The 15,795-nt window shown below is 40.3% G+C and overlaps 1 protein-coding gene across 2 annotated transcripts in view; it reads left to right on the top strand.

Annotated features, from left to right (window-relative positions):
- Window positions 1-15,795, top strand: part of plppr5b (phospholipid phosphatase related 5b) — a 132,308-nt gene that overhangs the window by 76,326 nt on the left and 40,187 nt on the right. For both annotated transcript variants that reach the window (XM_019258425.2, XM_019258426.2), the window contains one exon: window positions 1,356-1,488. In XM_019258425.2, coding sequence (XP_019113970.1) covers window positions 1,356-1,488 — 133 coding nt within the window. The remainder of the gene's footprint in view (window positions 1-1,355; window positions 1,489-15,795) is intronic.

The following is a 15,795-nucleotide window of genomic DNA, read 5'->3' as shown; positions in this document are numbered from 1 at the left end:
GATGATAGCGGGTTTGCGTATGCATGATGAATTTAGTTGATTTTGTCATAAACAGTGTTTGTCCAATGTCAACTGGGATCGGCCTTTACTGTAGGTCAGCGAACGTCAACTGGTGGCCCGTGTGCTACATCCAGCCCACCAGAGCTTTCCATCCGGCTCCCAGGATATTACTGAATTGAGGAATAGCCTAGAGAGAGGAGGAAAAAGTATGTTTCTAAGCTCGTAGCTCTTATTTATCATTTCTAATTTCTAATTATTTCACATGCTCATTTTATCTATTAAAATGATCCTTGGACATTTTTTCCCACACAATAGCACAATTGCAGTTGAAGCTCAGTTAATAATTCTGCTGTTCAGGATATGACTCCTTGAAGCTTGCACGCTTCATGTTGTGGTGTCGGCACTTCATTGAAGCTGCACTTTTCTTAATCAACTTTCTGCTTAAGGCTTTTTGAGAGTGCCATTTTTCATGCTTGACATATATTCTTAAGGCCTTTCTCCTGCCTTTGTTCTCCACTAATGACGACACTGCAGCTGGCAGTGATGGACAGCTTACAGCCTCACAAATATGAAGCTTTAAATATTGCTTCCGCCTAGTGGCTTGCTGCCGTACAGGTAATATGATTCTGTTAACACTGACAGAGGCTAAAAAATAACATACTTCTAGAGAAAATGAATATATCAAAGAAATTATATATTACATAAAATACAATATTCATTTTAATTTTATTTTACGAGAGCATCTGGCCCTCACAGTGTCTGCCAGGAAAAATTCTGGCCCTTAGACAATTGTAGTTGATGTAGTTGCTTTAAAGTGTTACGACTGATCTGTCTTTATTGTCAATGAAAGTAAAAAAAATATTTGTTTATTTATCCTGTAATTTGGATTAATGACAGTATAAAGAATGGACAGAGCATGAGTGACAGCCTGTCTCAAGTGGCCACTCGAGGAATTACAGTTTTTTGCACTTTGGCTTTGGCTTCATTTCCTAGCACTGGAGGTTCTTCATTGATCTATGCTACACCGCTCACCAAGTTAAGTTCAAATCCTGCAAACAAACAAACAAAACAGTCACCTTACACACACACACACACACACACACACACACACACACACACACGCACACATACTCACATACCTCTGCTCCTTCTCTCACAGTACCTTGAGCTGACTTCCTCCCTCCCATATGTTCCTGTGTGTTCCACAGCTGTGTCTGTACAGATGGAACCCACTGAGAAAACAGTCACACAAGCTCTGGGCTGTGTGACAGAAAATGACGTTGCCAAAGACGGCGACTCGACTTACAAACACATCTGAATTCTCTTTCTGTGTCTCTGCCTCTCATTTCCATCAGATCACGATAACGGAGACTGTGCTGTTCCTGGTCCAGTACACGTCCAAAGAGTTCGACCGGTCCGAGAAGACGGTGGCCACCGGGGACTGCTGTTACCTCAACCCGCTGGTGCGCAGGACCTTCCGCTTCCTCGGTAAGTCTCAGTCCGGCTACTTCAGCTTTTGATTACTGCAGACCCTTTCAATGCTGCTCTGCATTTTTATGAGCACAGTTGAGTCTCAGTGAAGCATCATTGTGAATGGCTTCGGTCAGAGATACAACCATGCATCCGCCTCTCAAGAACTGAATGGGATATGGAGCATCTTTCAGACAGCTTTCCTCCCACAAGCCACAGCGTGGAAGAAAAATCGTCTTTTAAAATGGCTGCAGGTGTGATTTGTTGTCTACCTGTGTGTGTGTGTGTGTGTGTGTGTGTGTGTGTGTGTGTGTGTGTGTGTGTGTGTGTGTGATCCCTATCCTTATAATGGACAACATTTCCGGGGTATTGACCTTTTCCGCCTCAGCAACAAGGAAGTGCTCCAACTACATTATTTTGTCTTTCATGTCTACTTCCTGTGATCACAAAGAGCTGTGTGTGTGTGTGTATGTGTGTGTGTGTGAGACAGAGATTCTTCTGCTGCAGTCTGACAAGCATAGAGCCACAGAGGAGGGATCCCTCTCCCAGGTCGGACAGACGTGCAATGTGTACAGGACAGATCAAAACAAACATATTGTACAATTACAATGAATGATGAAATGACAATGAATTACAATGACTGATAAAATGACAATGAATCACAATGAATGATAAAATGATTACAGTAGCAGTGGAACCTGTGATAGAGATAGAGAGACACAGATGCACAGCAGCAGCAAATCATCAACTAACAATAAACTGTAATGGAGATATGGTAACAATAATGACAGTAACTATAGGAACCACAAGGAACCCAGCGTCCTGAGAGCGCAGTGTTCTAGAGGGGTAGTAAGGTATTATGAGCTCTTTTAGATATGATGGTACCTGACCATGAAGAGCTTTGTAAGTAAGGAGAAGAACTTTAAATTCTGTTCTATATTTAATAGGGAGCCAATGCAAAGAAGCCAGAATGGGAGAGATGTGATCTCTGATCTTGGTTCCAGCATTCTGAATTAACTGCAAAGTCCTAAGAGACTTATTGGAGCAGCCTGATAACAAAGAGTTACAATAGTCCAGCCTAGTCCATTAGTCCATTTGTTAGAAGTAACAAATACGTGGACTAGTTTTTCTGCATCCGCTTGAGACACGATGCATCTGATTTTAGCGATTTTACGTAAGTGGAAGAATGCAGTCCTTGAAATTTGTTTTATGTGGACGTTAAAGGACAAATCCTGATCAAAAACAACTCCAAGATTCTTTACAGTGGAGCTGGAGGCCAGGGTGATCCCATCTAAAGTAACTAAGTCTCTAGAAAGAGAGTTTCTGAGGTGTTTGGGTCCAATTACAAGAACTTCAGTTTTGTCTGAATTTAACATCATAAAATTGTAGGTCATCCAACTTTTTATATCCTTGAGGCATGCTTGGAGTTTAGTTAACTGATTGGTTTCATCAGGCTTGATCGATAAATATAATTGGGTGTCGTCAGCATAACAATGAAAATTAATAGAGTAATTCCTAATATTGTTCCCTAAAGGAAGCATATATAAACTAAATAGAAGTGGTCCTAGTACAGAACCTTGTGGGACTCCATGACAAACTTTGGTATGCATGGAGGATTTATCATTGACGTGAACAAACTGAGATTGATTTAAGAAATATGACTTAAACCAGCTTAGGGCGGTTCCTTTGATGCCAATTTGATGTTTCAGTCTCTGTAAAAGAATTTGATGGTTAATGGAATTTGATGGTCAATGGTGTCAAATGCGCTACTAAATCAGATCAGTGTAGAAAAACATTAAAAAGTACTAAAAATACTAAAAACACAGAGACGTGTTCTAAGGTAGGAGTTACAGTTACTACAACACAAAGTAAGTTAACATAACTTTGCTCCAGAGCTCCTTTTGATCTGATGTCTGTGGTGTATGTGCTGATGTCAGGTCACATGATCTCATTGACATTGACTAAGAACGGAACAGCCGTATAGCTCTGAAAGCCGTGGGGCACACAGAATGGATCCATGCCCAGTGGAATTTGGGCATTAGATACTCGCTGAATATTCATGAGTATGCACATTATTGTATTGAAAATCAGATAATTAAAGAAACTTAATAGAGTCATAGATTAGTTCAGCCATACATATACTCTACTGGCCTGGACAGGGCCTAGTGGTTATGTTTATGCTTAAGAGCCTGGGTGCCGTGTCCAGTCTAAAGGTCAGGTTCTCCTGTAGGGCCCAGACTGACACCTTTTCTCGATTTGCACATCCATCCATCAAATCCTGCTGTGCCTCACCTACATGTGTCATGTTTGTGCTTTATGTATTACAGCTGTGACTGTATACCTGAATCTTGACCCTGAATAAGGTGGTGTAGAATAGATGGCTGTTGAGATATGACCTGTTTGACACCTTTTATAATGCTCACTCACAGGACTCATGGGGTCTGAATTGGCACTATTAGCATTTCTACTATACATTTGAAACACTTGTTACAAACAGCAATATGCCAATTGACACAATTTATAAATCGATAGAAGTCGTATTTTGACCAGTATTATGTGTCAAATTAATTATTTCATATTTTGCAGGTCTGCGCTAATTAAGTAGCACAAGCCAACTTCTAATGGTAGTAATAGTAGCACTAACTTAGCATCACCGGCATGTCGCAAACAAGTCTGTAAGTCCATGAACTACATATATTTTAAAATAGTATAATTTTATGAAGTAAATAATGGATACAAATTAACATTACGAATATGAATGGTTAGAATCGTGCACACATCTTTATGATAGCTATCTTACTCCATAATAATTGGCTTAAACTACTTCCGGTCCAAACTTGAATTCGTGTTCACAGTGAAGACTTCGTAGTCTTAGAAATTAGAAACTTTGCACTTTCTCAGACTCACGTATATGACAGCAGAACTTTGTGTACAACAATTTTATTGACATATGCTTAACATTACGAATATGAATAGTTAAAATCATGCACACATCTTTATGATAGCTATCTTACACCATAGATTGTTCACTTAAGAATATTTAAGGATTCTCCAATGCACAATTATTTGTTACATTTACTTATGATTTATTTATTGTTTCTTTTTTAATAAAATTTTTAGTTACTGCTTCTTTGTGTGCAGCACAATGGGCCTTCTAACACAACCATCGTCATGTGTGAGAGATTTAACTGTTCACATTCATCAGTTTTGTCTTATTTCAATGATTCTCTCTGGACTGAAGCAAAAGGACTGCTTTAATAAGATGTTTTCATCATCTAACTTCATGTCAGACCATCTCTGTCACAGTTCAGCTGTGGAATGTCAGAGCGCTGACAGCTGTAGTAATATTTCAACATTTTGACAGATCCCCTAATGTCCCTACTGACACTGCTGCATGAGCAGAGAGAGAAAATATGAAAATGTTCTTATGTGAAGCGCAGTAATGTGCTGGTTTCACATCTGAATGTCCTTAGACGTGTTTTAGTCTGACTAAAATCACTAAAATGATTCTCTTACACACATGTACAACATGAATACAGACTTGTAAATGCATTTTTACAGGTAGAACGGCAAAATATTCCCTTGGATTGCTTTCTAACGAAACACACAGAGACACACGGTCTGAGTTTGTCAAATACACACACATCGCAGCACAGCGTTGGCCTCTCTTCATCCTCTCATGCTTAAGTGAGAGCAGGAGATAAGGTTGCAGAATAGGATTATTACCTAGATCCCTGAGGAGGAATCCATTTGGTGGCCTGGGTTTACCCTCACATTTACACATCCAGCATGCCATTCATGCTTCTCGTTAATGTTAACAGGACTCTCATTCCAAGCTAAAGCTCCCTTTATCCCTAAGAGACTCATTGGTTACCATGTATCACTGGTCTACTGTTGTATCTGAGTCAGGCTTATGTCTTAGCGGTAATTGATGTCACATTTAAAGAGTGCAGTGCATGAATTTTTGTTAAGATAATCTTTTCCTTTTCCAAGCAGACTAAGGGGGATAAATCGATTCAGCTGCCGAGCTTCCTTTGTATCTTGTGCTTCTTTATTAGTGATAGAACGCCACTGTAAGAATCCATCCGTCCCTGTTTAAGGAAACATTCATTAAACAATAAGTGCTCATCTAATCTCAGTGCTATACTTGCCTGCTTTATGCTAACACAAACAGGAACAGGTTTAAATGGAGAATAATATGGTCATAGTAACAACTAACATGATAGAAGAAAAGTGAACTTTGTTATTTACGATGTTTTATCCTGGAGGTTCAGTTCCAGGTAAGATATGTTTCTGACCATGTGAATTGTTGTGAAATGGCCTTGTAAAGTTTATGTAAGGTCCACCTGGTAATGAGCTTTGGGTAAAAGTAGACTGCATGAGTTTGAAATAGCTTGCAATAAACTTGTTTGTCACAAAAAGGAGTGAAATGTGACAATTGTTCAAAGAAGAAGAGAAAGTAGTGCACACTCAAAGCCTCTCCTTGAAGGAATTCATACTACTGCACTTGGTTGGCTACAATTCTGACATCAGAAAAGTGTAGATGCGTGGTTCAGAAGCTTTTTGACACTCTGGTGAGCACTTCGCCTGGTTCATACTGAGAGTTTTACAGACAGGGTATGGAGTTCAGAGTACATGGATGGTTAGGACATGTGATTTGGATGTCTCCTGGACGCCTCACGCCAGACATGTCCATTTGAAAGGAGACGTGGAGCAGAACCAGACCATGCTTGAGGGATTATATACCGTACATAGGAATAATAGATCTCCTAGGGCTACCTTATTAAATGCCTGGTCAAACCAAAGTAGCACAGCAAAGTCCTTGGTGGTGGATGGTGCTAGAAGCTTGGTGATGTGGTAGTAGTTGGTGACCTACAGTAGCTTGTGACCTAATTTCTATCAGGCCGGACTCAAAGCAGGACTCAGACGCAGAGGTGTCAGTGAGCTGATTTATTTAGAAATAACAAAACCCTCGACAGAGTGATGCAAAGGCAGGCTATGAAAAACAGGCCTAAACTAAGGAAAATGAAAAATCACTCCAAGGGAGGAAAAACTCTGAACTGCGTTATGAAAAATTATCAAAATCAAAATCACTCACAAAGAGGAAAATCAACAGGCTGCAAAACATTAACTGAAATCTCTCAAAGGGAGGCTGAAAAAACAACTAAACTAAGGCCTATGAAACAAAAGCTATACTAAGAAATTTACAACAAAAAAATCACTCAATCGAGGAGAAAACAAAAAAACACTCGAGCAAAAACGCTGTGGCTATGACAAGGCTAGGAAAAAGGCTTAGGTGCACAATCCGAGGACGAAACACTCTGGCACAAGACAAAGGGAGACGCAGACAATATATACACAGGGTAATGGGGAACAGGTGGAAACAATCAGGGTGGGGAAGACAATCAGACTGGCGACACATGAAAAGGGCAAGTGACCTGAAACGAGAGGGCAGGTAAATTTCAAAATCAAACAGGAAATGACGAGACAGAACAAAAACCCAACTTGACCTCACCGCGGTGTGACAATTTCATACATTTTAAAGCTGGTGTTCAGTCACGGTGTATGAGCTGTTTGCCATTCCTTATTCAGGAGACATTGACTCTCAACTGCCCATCTTTTTTGGTGGAGCTGTTTATACTCAGGCTGCGGAAGGCTGACTGAAGAAGGAATAGTTTCAAAATTTGTATCGCCATCGTGATGCCCAACCTTTACCATACCACACATGCACATGCGTGCACGTTTGTGTGCAATGATGGATTATTAGCAACATACCAAGGACGTTCACTTTCAGTTTGACATCCAAATGATGTGGTTAAGATTATACAGATAAACAACTGCTTTGATTAGAACTGGCCTGACCATCAGTCTGCTTATGTTTCTCGACCTCTTGAATTATGTTGATCTGAAAAATTACTTTGTGAGTAAAATGTTGAGAACTGACATGCATCATCGACAAAACTGCTAAAATAAGTTTTAAATCTGAATTGAAGTATTTTTTAGAGGCACACAGCACCGTTCCCATGTGCCTGGGAGATGAAGGCAGTTCTCTTTGGGTGCAGAAAAGTGCCTGTGCCCTTTTAACTAAATGCTTACAGCTCACTGAAGCAAACTGCAAACTGCAAGAGGTACAGCATTTGCTTCTTTTTAATGTACCAACATCAGCTAATGGGTTTGTGGTGTGCTGTCAGTGCCTCTTTACAGCAGCATTAGCAACAGCAGTTATCCCAAATTACAAAGCACTATTTAACATACACAATCTGGAAATCCCATTACATACAGTGTTTCTGCCTGTGTGTTTTATGGTGCATTTGATACGTGGCTATTGATAACTACTTTTGGCAGGCTTGCTGGCACAGTGAGAGAGACAGAGAGAGCCCAATGAATGAATGGGGAAACTCTGCTGGACTGCTGAGCTGCCTTTTGCTGAGCACTATGCTTGCCTGCTTCCTTCTGAGCTTTGAGGCCAAAGGCTTCATGACTTGATTTGACTTATGTGGATGTGGATGATGTGGATAGAATTATGTGTAAGAGATCAGAGGGCATTAGGTTTTAGAGCTAGAGCAGGGTTGGCCAACTAGTCAGAGACTAAGAGCCACTTTTTTTTCTGTGTTACTGCAAAGAGCCACATCATACACATGGGCACACATGAACATCATCCCATTCCTTAATCATGTATGCACGCACGCACACACAGACCTCTGCTCAGCCAGATTTAATGAAAATAACCACACCAACATGATAATATCAGTTATTTTCAACAGTTAACATTGTGTGCAAGATTTCAACGGCGTCAATGAGGCATTTTTTAATGAAGTCCCCTTCGTTGTATGGCTTTTTAGCCCGTGCTATGTTCCAAGCCAGTTGATATGATGCAAGCGTTACGGTCTCCGAGTGTTTCATAAATTTTTGGAAAAACTGCATCTGCTTTTCTGCCTGACTTTTCAAAGTGACCAACTTGTGCTTGCGAAGTTCAGTCCCTTTTGGAAATTCCTGTTCGATGTTAGGATGGAGTGAGCTGAAGTGATGCTGAAGATTTAAAGCTTTGAAATGCGCTAATGCTGCGTGACATATAAGGCAGATCGGCTTGCCATTACGTTCAACAAAAAAATATAAACTCTCCCACTCTGTCAAAAACATTCTGTGTTCTTCTTCATATTTTCGTTTGGCTGTGCTTTTTTTCCCTGCCATTTTGAGAGCTAACATGACGGAAATTGTTTACAACGCAAATGATGTCGCGCCAAAGATTCTCTTGTCGCGCGTTTGACGTCACTCAAACAGGCTTACCTGGTCAGCATGCCATCTAGCCGTAGGGGGAATGAATGGCAACGCCAGCCAAGCATATTTGACACATGTGAAAGCTCCTGAAGAGCCGCATGAAACTAGTTAAAGAGCCGCATGAGGCTCGGGAGCCGCGGGTTGGCCAGGCCAGAGCTAGAGAATGGTATACAGTGACTGGCCTGGTCTGTGGGGTTCAAACTGCACCTGCTGGCAACACTGGAGCTGAGTGCCTCCCTTGCACAGCAGAGGATTGCTGAGGCTGTGATGTGACTATAACTAGATTAATTCACTGGGAAGCTGTTTGTGACAAAATTACCATAACATTATTATGTCAGGATATGCATGGGGCATCAGGAACAGAAATGAGCATTATTTATTTATTTTTTTGGCATGTATTCTTTTTTAGCAGCAGCCTTATTTTGTTCTCTACAGTATTTGTAAAAGTTGGCAGATTCTGTGTCAGGAGTGTCAATCAGTTTTCAAGTAGTCTAGATTGTCAGATGTTGTGCGCCTGTCACACAGGATTAACCAAACCAAAACCAAACATGCTCTAATTATTAAAGTCTTATGCTGTGACACCCTGCACAATTTCAGTCACTTCATTTTGTCAAGGAGCACTTGTGAGAGTTCATGCAGAGAACACTTATTTAAATGTTTTTCAGATGGTGAATGCACTTTTCAAGAGGTTAACTTTCAAACTTAAAGTAAGTTTAAAAAAAAAACAGTAAGTAACAGTAAGACAAGGTTATTGTCCAATTATTATTACAGTACCTCTCAGCACAAGTCTCTGAATGAACAAAACCACATGGCTCACGATCCACTTTTTTTTTTTTTTTTTTTTTTTTTGAGCAATGAGCATTATAATATGACATCTGCTAGCTTTATCTTGTGTAGTGAGTCATAGTTGAAGTCAACCGACATATAAGGCAACACAATTACTTGTCTGAATATCTTCCTCACCTAGTTTGATGATAGCATGTTCCAAGAGCACAGCAAGCACACATTGAAGTGAAAGATATCTTATATTATTGCTTCCAGAAGCACCATCACCATCACCAAGCCATGAAAGATGGCAAGCCATGATTGATGGGGCTCCAACTTTTAGTCTGCCAGGCATTTTGGCCAAATAACAAATATTTACAGTATAAGGACTCCTTGTCAGAGACTCACCATGGTACTCTAAGTCTTAGAAGAAATCTGTTCATCCAACAAACTAGAGAATATCATATTCCCGTAGTCCCAGATGATCTACTGAAGACACCATAGCACACATCCTCACTTGGGCATAGACACTTAAAAAGGGAGCTATGTGATAATGTTTATTGGCTTTAAGCATTTCATGCCATGATTCCCTCCAGACTGGCCTTAATGCTCAAAGACCTGCGATTAACATCTTACTGTGTGTGTAGATCCTTGACTTCCTGACAGGCAGACCCCGGGTGGTAGAGGTGGGTGAACATACATCATCCACCCTCAGCATTAACACCAATGTACCCTGGTGCGATGACAGTTGTGTCTGATGGGTCTGATCACTGAAAACAATAAAAAGGCCTATCTGAAGGAAGTAGAGGGCCTGACCCACTGGTGAGAAGATAACAATCTCCTCCCTAGCAGACTTTGCAAAGAATGGTTTGTTCAGCTGAACACACAATGGTGGTGGTGTTCTACTCTGCCTAAAAGACATTTACACCAGAAGCTCCAAGAATAAGACCAGCAGAATCATTACAGATCCCAGCTGCCCTCATCATGGCCTCATCCCTTTTCTTGAAGAAGGTACTAGATTCACCAGACCATCAGTGAGAGGCTCAGAAAGAGCTGCTGCCCTTAGGCCACTGGAATCCTAAATGAAGACACTGTCTGAGACTGTCCCAGAACAGAATATCATGCAAATCATACGTCAATACTGCGTCAGCATCTGCCTGCGGGGGTATACACACAGTGGAGATGTTGACACAGTGACCTACTGGGAAAGGCAGAATGGATTACACAAGATTGTTAAACACTTAAAGCCAGGGAAGCAGGTGAGGCAGAGGTCTTTAGTGTCTCTGGGATTACAGGAATTGAAACTCCATGACCGTCTGACTGCCTGTATGTGGAATACAGGGCTAGAATGGGTGGTAGGCTGGTGGGATGCAAGGATGCAACATTTCTATGCCATTTACTATGCAGAACCTTGTCATGTATGTTAAAGATGTGTCTCCAGCGTTATAGTCATATCCTTTCCAAGTAATTGTCCCAAGGCAAAAGGACAAGCCAAACACAATTTATTAATTTGAATGTAATCCCATGTTGTTTTTCAAATGTAGTTGAGTAGAAGCATAAAGTAGCATCAGGCTCAGTGACCCGGAATGCTCTGCTGTGTCCTGCACCTGTCATGCAGAAGTCAAGAGTGTGCCTGTGTTAACACGTGACACCATGTGCGTGCTTGGACAGTTCATATGTATTTCTTTGTGCTTTGTTAAGTATGTATTCATGCGCATCAGTATACTGTATATGCTTGCACATGCTTGTTGCGATAATGCTGTACCACACAAACTATTGTGTCATTTACGTAACCAGTGAGAGAGTATGGACGTGGAGGTTGGAGTGGTTGGATAGAGGCTGAAGTTCACCTTTTGTTGCGGAAATTAATGTTCAATAATCTTTCCCTTACTTTAGTTTGCATGAGCAGGTGTATTATATAGTGTTTTCTAGCAGAGGAAATAGAACAGAGGCAGATTTGCTGCAGAGCGGGGACAGGGACTGCTCCTGAGTCGAGGATGACAGTCACATGACCATGCATGCAGGATTAAATGAATGTTGCCTGCTGTTCTCCTAATCATCAGATGTGTGTAGAAGAGCATTCTTTAGTGCTGTTGGTCAACATCACTCCAGAGGTTGACAAGCAGGGTGAGAGAAAGTAAAAAAAATAATGATGCTGCATTGTTGTGTACGATGACATGGGGTCAAAATGTGACACCTCACGTCTCTCAGATTGGGCTCCTACCAGACTGATACTGAACAGTCTAAATTTGTCTTTAATTGATACTCCTCCAAGACTCCATGTTTAACATTGCACATCCCCTCCTGGTAAATCGTCATGTGTTCCACTGAACCTGAATGGCTGTGTTTGCAGGTATTCTTGTATAAGACCACAACACCTGTTACTCCTGTTACTTTCTTGAAGTTACTCCAAGAAAAAAATAACACTGCTATTTGTTGTGGATTTAAAATACAGTTGTGATGCAAGGCTTCTAAAAATGTGAAGGCTGATCATGGAGTCAGGTCTCACAAGCGTGCCAAAGCATGCCACTGCCATCTCAATAGTTGATTTATGTATAATTCACACAACCCCAATGGATGCCCCACAACCGTCTGTGCATCCACTGGAACAGCTTACAGCAGCTCATTTCACCAAGAGCTGTCCTCTATAATCAACACTTAACAGTACCACACACCTCCTGTCTGCCTCTCTCTTAACATTTTGTAATCTGTCACACTCCTCTGTCATTAAGCATAGCACCACCAGAGACTGCAGTGTTGCTGATGTTAAAGTGTTTGTGCCTGCTAAACACAGCTCTGCTCTGACATTCACATTTCACTCAGCATAGAAACTTCCCTCTGTCTTCCCCTGGTTGGGTTCAATCTCCCACCCAAGGCTGCTCTGCACCATGAGCACGCTTTGAATGTATTTCATTAGCATTTGCAAAACATATTCATATATTTGAAAATATTACATTCCAACTAAAATGGGTGTGCAGTTTGATGATCCCTGCACACCACAAACTGTGGATTTGAAAAACTGGTAAACCTAACCTGCATTGTTGAGTAGTGTACTAACATTATCCAAACTGTAATAAGTAGTTACAGACTGTTAACCTGTCACCACACTGACTATTATAATATTCGTGTATCGTGAGTTTCAAATCTCAGTGTGCAGTGTTAATGCAGTTGTTTCTACTTTCTTATTCTGTCATCATCATGATGATGATTAAAAATGTATTGTTATCAAAAAGGAATTTAGACTACTGCTAAAAAATAAAGATTCTAGATTATCTGGATCTGGATTGGATTAATATGTTTACATATTTTAACTTTATTTACTTGTATGTTAAAGTGTGGGGGTGAGGCCTTGGTGATTGGTGCTTGATGACACTTTGCCATTGTGTGATATAAAAACTATACATGTGAGAAATAGGGTTTCAAAGCTGGAAAATGTTCCACGGGAATTAATGGAAATTTATAGGAATTATCAGGAATAAACTGAGAATTCACTAAATTGAAGGTTGGCCCTTAACAAGGAACTTAAATATAGTTGGTGAAAATATATTTTAGCATAGTCTTGACTAAAACAACCAGATTTCATGTACACTTGAATATCTATACTATTCCTCAACCACATGCATGTTTTGATATGATACAGTTTGTTTAAATTACCCCTAATTTCCACTCCGCCTGTCAGTTATGTTTCTCCAACATGTACAGTGATGGAAGGATGGAGCAGTTTAGTTCAGTTTTTTCTTGAAAAATTAAGATAGTTAAGACAAAACAGTTTTGCAGATACTGAGGCTGAGACCCTGACATTCAGTAGCTGGTTCTAAAAGTTCTAAAACTGTAACTGGATGGTGTCTTTCACACTCCTCTCCTCAATTTTAAACTAAGCTGACCTGTAAATCCAGTAAAGTGCTGCTTTAAAACAGCAGTTGGTTGTTGATTTAAAGAAACATGAATTCTTTTTACATTCACTGATGATGGCTTGATTGTTGTTTTTCATGGTTTTTATGGTGACTCAGTCATTTTCATGGTGCTGATGGTGGATGGTGTGTTCAGTAGGTGGTGTTTGAGTCTGCGTTTCCTTATTATTGCCAGTGTAAAAGAACCCTGTGCCGATTCATTCGTGTCATCACTGGAAGGCTAATTGCTGTAATGATGCCCATTGGCAAGGCTTATCAGCAGTTTGAATTGTAAAGGGGAAAATGGCTGTTCTCACAATGGTGCAGCTGTAAGGCATGTACTTGCACACTACAAAAGAGAGCAGTGATGAAAATAAAAAAAGCCTCAGAGAGATTGCAGACTGTGTGTGATTTCATTAGCATTTGCAAAACATATTCATATATTTGAAAAGATTAGATTCCAACTAAAATGTGTGTGCAGTCTGATGATCCCTGCAGGTCACAAACTGTGAATAAAAAAATTAAAAAAGTGTTTTTATTAACCTAATGGGAAGTTCTTTTACGTACTACCTGACCCCAAGTCTGCTGTGTGGTGATTAGTATCATTTATGGAATTCTAGATAGTCCAGAAAAAGTCAGCAGTGAGTTGAGATATAAGGTTTTTTTTTGTTAACATAACAGAAATCACAATCTCTCCCTGACATTTACTAAACTGCAGTTCCTCTTGTCGTCCACTTGAGGCTGGCTCCAGAAGTGAGCCAGTCTCCATAAGTCCCCATGTTCAAATGTCCAACTTCACAGCAGAAATAAACATGTTTACAGCCTGGTACAAAAAACTGTTTTGGTGTCTATAGCTAATTTCCCCATTCATGACATCTATACTGAGGGTGATTTATATACAACTCACCTGTTCGCATTATATTAAGACTTAAAGTTATGCAGAATTAACAGAGAGGCCACTTTGATTGACAGGTAGGTGCTGATTCAGCACCAGTCAGGTTGCTTGGTTTCAAACCAGCCTAACTAGGAGAGAAAGCACCCTCAGGACATTTCCAAACCTACTGTTATCGTTTGTTCTGTACCCAATCAGTGGATGAGTTTAATGAACTGTGCATTTTATTCTTGGTTTAGTTTATTTTCACCAGGAAAAAAAATCCATTAACTTTTACTCCTGCTGGGAACAGTTGGGACATCTAGGAGGTTTATCTACAGAACTGTAGCCAACCAGCAGATTCTCTATAATTTAGTGGACAGGTTGATGGAAAATGACTTTGAATTTGATTCAATGTAGCTTTTAGGCACCATTTCAGTTTGTTTTATCTAGTCAAATAACAAACCGAGCAAGTCGCTCATCTGAGAGAAGAGGATGAAACACAAACTGACAGTAAGATGTTAAACATCATCAGCAGTTTACAGGTGTCAGTGTTCAGAAGTGTCAAAGAACTGTCAGAATCATTACTGTTAGTCATTTTTTTAATATAGTAAACCTAAATAAAGATCTGTCTATACATTGTATCTAATACTGTGCAATGTCTGGCTGACAGACAAAATGGTACCAAATCTGACACTGAGAAAACTGTCACACCGTGGTGAAGTCAAGCTGGGTTTTTGTTCTGTCTCCATGTCTTGTCATTTCCTGTTTTATTTTGAAAGGTAACTCTCCTCTTGTTTCAGGTAACTTGCCCTTGTCTGATTGTCTTCCCTGATTCCCGATTGTGTCCCCCTGTTCCCCATTACCTCCATGTGTTCATATAGTCTGCGTCTCCCTTTGTCTTGTTGCCAGTGTGTTTCATTTCGTACGTCTCCTACAGCCCTTGTTCCAAGTCCACAGTCATCGCAATTATCGTCAAGCCTGTTTTCGCCTTAGCGCTGTTCCTCTAAAAGAGTGATTTTGATTTGTATTTTTCATAGTTCAGCTTAGGTTTTTCTAGTCCTAGATTTTCAGTTCAGCCTTTTGTTTTTTACTCCTTAGGAGTGATTTTCAGTTTAGCATTTCCTTTATTAGATTAGGTTATCCTCCAGCTGGAGCGTCTTTAGTTTGAGTCATAGTCGTTGATAGTTTGAGTGTACTTCCTCTGGCGTCTTTTGTTTTTCAGTATTTCGTAGTCCTAGATAGTTTGAGTTGTTTTTCCTCCGACTGGAGTGGTTATTATTTGGATACATTTCATAGCCCTGTTATTTTACCACTTTGTAAGAGGTGAACCTTGCGGCCATTTATTAAAGCCTGCTGCCTCCATACCATCTCTGCGCCTGAGTCCTGTGTCCAAGTCTGGTTCCTGACAAAAACAAGACTTAGTGACTCAGTTACTGCAACCCATGTTTCCACTCTTTATGCTAAGCTAGGCTAACCATGTTCTGAAGCCCATTCAGTATCCTCCTACATGAATAAGAG

This window comes from Larimichthys crocea, unplaced genomic scaffold, assembly GCF_000972845.2.
Source record: "Larimichthys crocea isolate SSNF unplaced genomic scaffold, L_crocea_2.0 scaffold234, whole genome shotgun sequence".
NCBI lineage: Eukaryota > Metazoa > Chordata > Actinopteri > Sciaenidae > Larimichthys > Larimichthys crocea.
This window is presented reverse-complemented; position numbering and strand designations above follow the sequence as displayed.